The following is a 6,408-nucleotide window of genomic DNA, read 5'->3' on the forward strand; positions in this document are numbered from 1 at the left end:
TCTTGTGGTCAGAAGAGCAAGAGCTTCTTTTTGCTATTTTCCCGCGGGGCATGCTTTCATTCAAAGAAAAGAGAGGTGTCAGCAGGCTAGCTTTCCTAAGCTCATTTTCTGGAGATTCATCATTCAGTAGCTCTGAAGCCGTTGAATGTCTAGCTCAAGAAGGGAGCATTGGGTAATGCGCCCGATTGAGCGAGTTACAGTCAGTTCAGTCTAGCTGAAGGCCCTATTGAGAAGGGGAGGATAGGAGTCTTCTTCAGCCTTTGTGGGAGTTGCTGGGGGACAGGAGAGCCAGCCAGGAGAAAGAGGTAGTCAAAGACTACCCTTCTTTTTTTTGGGAGTTGGTTCTGGAATTCCATGGAGAGTTGCCACTCCTCAATCTTCGAAATCTAGTCTAGTCCAGCGATAGAGGACTTGATACTTATCTTCGACAAGCCTCGATCTGTGCTGAAGACAGATTCTCTTATCGGCTGAGGAAATAGGTAGCCGCCCACCCATTCTTCCTTTCCGACCTTAGCTTAGCTGCTCACGCCAATGCTCATGGGTATGGGGCCATAACTGCTGCTACTGTTATACTCCCACACTCTAAGAGAGTCCTACCGTCGGCTCATCTTCTATCTAAGACCTCCTCAATGAGAGGATGCCTTAAAGTAAAGTCTTTTCTCAGGTCTAGTTGCGGTGCGGTCCGCTCTTTTCTTTCACTTATTGGTACAGCAGCTTCACTCCTCTCCCAGCAAGAGGATGCGCGAACCTCCCTTCTTGAGCTTCCCATTAACCAGCCGAAAGTCCGCTATTCCTGATTAAGGAATGGAGTAAGGGGCGACCTTCTCCTCTAAGTCCTACTATTCTAAACCGGCTATCTGTAACTCTATCTGCCTTAAGTGCTCTAATGGCTTTAGCTTATGTAGCACCGGGTATTCCTTACATTTATTTTTTCTAAGACTAGAGACGTTCCGATCTGATTTAATCACTTTTCTCTAAGGGGCTTTACTATCTGCTTTTTCGCCTTCTCTCGGCTCCTAACAGCCTTACAGAATGAAGTCCATATTAATAAAGTATCAAAGATGAGAGGCTTAAAGCCAGGTCTTCACTTCAGTCTTCAGCCGGACATTGCGGTTGGGTGAAATCCAATCCATCCCTCTGGTCTCTTTCTCACCCGCTTCTTTGTTTTCTTTGTCATCCCACTTTACCAGAGGAGTGGGAGTGGTGACTGTTTGAAGGATAATCAAAATTGCCTTTCTTTCGATCTACTTCCTCAATGTACAGCTGGGCTGGGGGAGGACTTGTTCTCCTAACAGAGCAGACCAGCAAGTCTCGAAGATATGATAACAAGATGCTCGGGCTAAGGTTCCAGGATAACGACTGGCTTTCCGCCTATCCTTTTCAATTTCAAGATTGAAAGAGAGAAGTGCCTCTTTCTCGGTACAGCTTCTTTTTTATCGAGTTGGAGAACCTACCGCTACTGTTTACTTTAAGCTGTTCAGCGATACTATGATCTGTCCCTAAATCCCATTCCTAAAAAAAGTTTGAGTTTGTTTTTTTCTAGCACCTGAAGTTGACAAGTCAAGAGTCCGGTCCGAACAAAGGCATTAGATGAAAGCTGTCCCATTCAAGGAAGGGATTCGAGTTAGACCACTTAGTAGCACCTTCTGGTTTACAGGAGACCTTCCATGGTTGATATCTTCCGAGACTGTCTGCCGGGAATGTGAGTCTTAGTTTCCCAGTCCTTAGTTGGAGGAGAGCCTACAATGTCCGAATGTTCGAAAGATGCTACTGTCACTAAGGGAATTCTTAATTCCTTCTTGTCTCGCTTAGGCTTTCTCGACTAGTTGTCGCGGAAAAAAAATCCTTCTTGAAAAAGCGGTAGCTCTCGATGGAAGAAACGAGATTGGTCTTAGAATAGAAAAATCGACCGGATATGATGACGAAATGGAAATGGTTGAGTAAATGTTGCCTTTTCCTTTATGCAGAAGAATTCCTTGTTCTTTTAAGAGAATAGTCAGGAAGTGAAAACTCTTTAACTGCATGCAGTGGCCACATTCCTCTTGGCCGCGCAAGGGCTAGTTGGCTCTCCGGTTAGGTCTTTTGCTTTATGAGTGTATCCGCGCCCCCTGCCCCTTTTGCTTTGGCTGTAGGCGAGCGCTGGGGCATTTCCAGGTGAGTTTTCAGCTTATTTATTGCTCTTGCTTCGCTGCTTCTGCCACTTGCTTTCTTTCCGCTCGCTCCTTTGGCTTTTGACTTATTTATGAATGATTTTTTCCTGCTTCGACAACTCCTTTCTTTGGCACAAATTACTTTCGTTTTCTTTTGGGCTCGCTGGTTTCCATAAGCCAATTGAATAACGAGTAGGTTTCGAAGCGGGAGTAAGAGAGAGGTCGAGTTAACCATGGACCTGTAACACGCAGAGACCGGAGCGGACGAAAGGAAAGCTTTCTGGCAGGCTTTCAAAGGCAAGTCTTTATTCATCCTATTATGTATGGCTACTTCGGTCCTTTAGTGAAAGCAACTGTCTCATCTCTTGCAGTTCCTTCAGGGCATCTTCGATGAGTTGGATCAGAGCTTTTCCTTAGCTATGTCCCTTAGCCAATTGGACAGCTTTTTTAATAAAATAATATCCTTGCCGTTAATTCAATAGATGTCTCGCCTGCCAATCCTGTGCTAACTCTTAGCAATACAGTCAAGACCGGTAATCTCGCATCTGAGAGAAACCTATGCCATTTCACGTCGCAAACAAGCCCTTCTTTCACATAACTAATGGATTCACTGTCCATTTGCCCAAAAAAGAGTTTGTCCTAACTGCGCATTCTTCCTTCAAAGAGCGCACTAGTTGCCTTTATCGGATGGATCATTTTGAAGTTGTCTTCGCCCCTCTAGAAATTACCCTTTAATAAGGGAAAAGAGATAGAACCGCGAAAGAGCTCCTTCGCGCTAACTCCTAACAGCTGCTACTCCGATATCAGAAATATGAAACGCACCTGCCTTTATCCCGCCTACCCTTACTAATGGGCAATCAGAGTTCCTTGCTTTCCTTCCCCATAAATCAGTGGGTTCCACACCAAGATCAAATGAGGGACCACTAGTTGCATTTCTCATATACTAAGGTTGGACCACTGCCGGAGAGAAAAGAAAGGCTGACCCTATCAAAAAAGGATAAGGAATGGGCCCTTAGCACAATAAGAAGTGCGGGGGATGGCGATCCAATTCCTACCCTGGCTTAGACGGAAGAGAGATCCTTTCAAGCCCTCCTCACTCAACAAAGGGAATGATTCTAATCCTGCGTGCGGGGGTTAGTAAAAGACTAGGCCAATGGTCCCACACCTCAAGGAAGAGAGATGGAATGGAAAAGAATGTCGACAGAAAGGAAGGTCTCATTCCAGTTTGATTTCCATGCCTGCAGGAAAGATAGAAGATCGGGAATGCCGAAATTGAATAATATCTGTTTGTTTGTGATTCAAAGCAAAGTGCTTGAACTGCACTTTTTCCTTCAATAGGTAAGGGCGCGTTAGCGCCCCTTGATCAAAGACCGGTTACACCGAATCAATCATGAAGTTCTACCCTTGGTACCGAGCGAGGATTGGGGGATCACTTTCATCCGCATCTCTTTCTTTTGTTTTCTTCTCTTATGCCGGGTCTGGGGAAATGAATTTCGAACTTAAAGTATGAATATACAATTTACCACGAGCGAGAACTAGAAACATAATAAGATAAGCAAGCGAAAGGCTAGAATGATTTAAATAACGTACAAACGCGAAGAAAACCTCCTGCAGTACCGGCCGTGCCCTTAAATTTAAATAAGGGCTCTCACTCCCATGAATCAGATAGTGCCATACGTCCCACCACAACCGTCCGATCCTCTGATGGAGAAGATAAGTCGCCTTGAACGGGCAGTTAATAAGTTGAGTAGGGACAAGTATGATGTTGCAGATCTTGAGAATCTCTCCCTATACCCCAAAGTAAGGCTTCCGTACGGTTTTCAGTGGCCAAAGATAGAAAAGTTATGGATCAAGCGGGTTTCGTCTCATTTTCCGGAAAGCCAGTCATACTATTCCACTTTAGCTAAGCTAATGATGAAACAGGATCTGGATTTGTCTGCAGATGATGATGTCCACTCCTGGCTCGATGCGCTTAACGAAAGGGAACTCTCTAGATTAAGAATGAATTTCCTTCGTAATTAAGCAGCATCCTTTAAGTGAGTAGGGGTGCGCCGGACCGCCGACGAATGAATAATAGGTAGCCCCACACCCCAGGCAGAGTTAGTGAGCCGTGTAATAGGCGACCATTTCGCGCGGTTCGGGGGGCACTTGAGTCAGCCGCCGGCGCCCGACTGCGTCTTGACCCCTATCCAATTTTTGGGCCAATTCCCCCTTCGTACTACCAAAAAATGAGATTCTTGCCGAATCCGAGTTTGCTGCTCCAACCATTACCAAACTAATACCTATTCTGTTTAGTACTTCAGGTGCTTCTGTTGCGTATAATGTAAATCCCGTAGCGGATCAATTCCAACGAGCCTTTCAAACAAGTACTTTTTGTAATCGACTCTATAGCTTCTTCAATAAACGCTGGTTCTTCGATCAAGTTTTGAATGACTTTCTAGTAAGATCGTTCCTGCGTTTCGGATATGAAGTCTCATTCGAAGCTTTAGACAAAGGTGCTATTGAGATATTGGGCCCTTATGGTATATCGTACACATTCCGACGATTGGCCGAGCGGATAAGTCAACTTCAAAGTGGATTTGTTGTGCGAAGAGTGCGTTATGACCCGTGGCCGCCTGCCTGGTCTGGTAGGGTCCTCCGTTGTGGGTAAACGGGAAACCCGACTCTACGAACCCGAGGAAAGGCTGCACAGCAGTAGTAGGGGCGTTAAGACCGGAGCTTTTTGTAGTGCTAGCAGGAATGCAAGTGAATGAATCCCATCCCCTAGCGAGTGAAGTGCTTACGCCCCTTTATATTCTATTAGAGAAAGGGGCGCGCTAGCGCTTCAATAATAATAGAAAGGTTAGGGGGCTGAGAAAAGCTTGCTGTCTACTTCTCGAGCCTTCACTGCCCCGTTCTGTAACTTCCCTTCTTTAGTCCGTCCACGAGGCTGTAAAAATATAGATAGGGGCGGCTATCTAGCGGGAGTCGTTTCGGTTGTATGCCACGAGGTCCCTATGGACAAGGGGAATCATCGCTTTTGGGCGCAGGCAGCCCTCTACCATCCATCCCATTGCATTCCATCGTCTCGTATTGTACTGTACCGTACCAAACCAGATACATCTATTGAGTGAGAGAAAGGTAGCTTCTCTATAGATATATTATCAATTCATTTTTGATATGGATAGGGCCAGATTCCCGTCACTACGGATTGATTGTCTCTACCTAACTACATGGTAGTGGTCTAGGGAGCGCAATTGCTAGAGCACGGGAGAATTAAGAGTAATGATTTCAGCAAGAGCAGCCGGACGGACTACTATAGTGAGTCCAGTGACTACTAGAGTAGAGTGGAGTCAAAAGGTATGGTATAGCAGCCTTTCCGAGCGAGCCTCTGGGATCTCCTGTAAACCCCCATGATGTGGTAAAGGTAGGATATTAGGGGAAGCAGTGAGTGGAGATTCCCCTGCAGAGAGCCGGATGAGGGGAGACCTTCACGTCCGGTTCGGAGGGCGGGGATATCCCGACCCTACTATCATTATGCCTTTGCAATGTTACTTGGTTCAACTCTATTTGTGACCTTTTCTCGTATGTGGGACTCTCTATCTTATTGGGTAGATAATCGATCGTCTTTCATTTTGATAGTTAGTAGTTTTTTGAATAATAAGTCAGTAAATAATCATAAATAAAAATCGAACTGGAGGAGCGACCAGGATGGCTTGGTAAGCAAGCAACCTGTTATGTAGGCGCCACCCTCCATTTCTTTCTCTTCTTTCTTTTTGAATGACAGTTCATAAAAACAATTGCTAGATCGAGCACGCGACGCGCATAGTCTTTCAAGAGCGGGTTGTCTCCTCTTCAACATTTCTACTACTTCCTTGGTGACTCTCAAATAAGCACACCCACACGTACTGCTTACCGGAAAGGATGTACTGCCTCTGGCTCGCATTCCGTCCCAGTTCCTTACCTCCTTTGGGTGGGGATAATCAGTGACTTGCTCTAATGCACCTTTTACCTAGCCCTGTCATTCTTCATTTAATATTCTTTCGTTTCCATGAAAAGAAAGAGTTTTCTTTTTAAGTCCATCCAAAAGATTTGCCACCACTACTTCCGGAGTGGACCGCTTTCGAACAAGATGGAACGGTCTTTCTTTCTTAAAAGGCCGGCTTATTACGCCGCTAACTTACCTAACGTATAAAGATCGCTTTCAATGCGGTGACCGATAGCGAAGTAGTACCAATTGCCGTGTGCTCTAAAGCTAGTCAGGAGCTTTGACTCTTTC

The 6,408-nt window shown here is 45.5% G+C and overlaps 1 protein-coding gene.

The window, feature by feature from the left end:
- Positions 1-4,339: 4,339 nt before the first annotated feature.
- Positions 4,340-5,815, forward strand: nad5 (NADH dehydrogenase subunit 5; one part of a trans-spliced gene, as the record gives it). Coding sequence (YP_009709889.1) covers positions 4,340-4,734; positions 5,660-5,815 — 551 coding nt within the window.
- Between the last annotated feature and the right edge of the window lie 593 nt (positions 5,816-6,408).

This window comes from Phaseolus vulgaris, mitochondrion, assembly GCF_000499845.2.
Source record: "Phaseolus vulgaris mitochondrion, complete genome".
Lineage (NCBI taxonomy): Eukaryota > Viridiplantae > Streptophyta > Magnoliopsida > Fabales > Fabaceae > Phaseolus > Phaseolus vulgaris.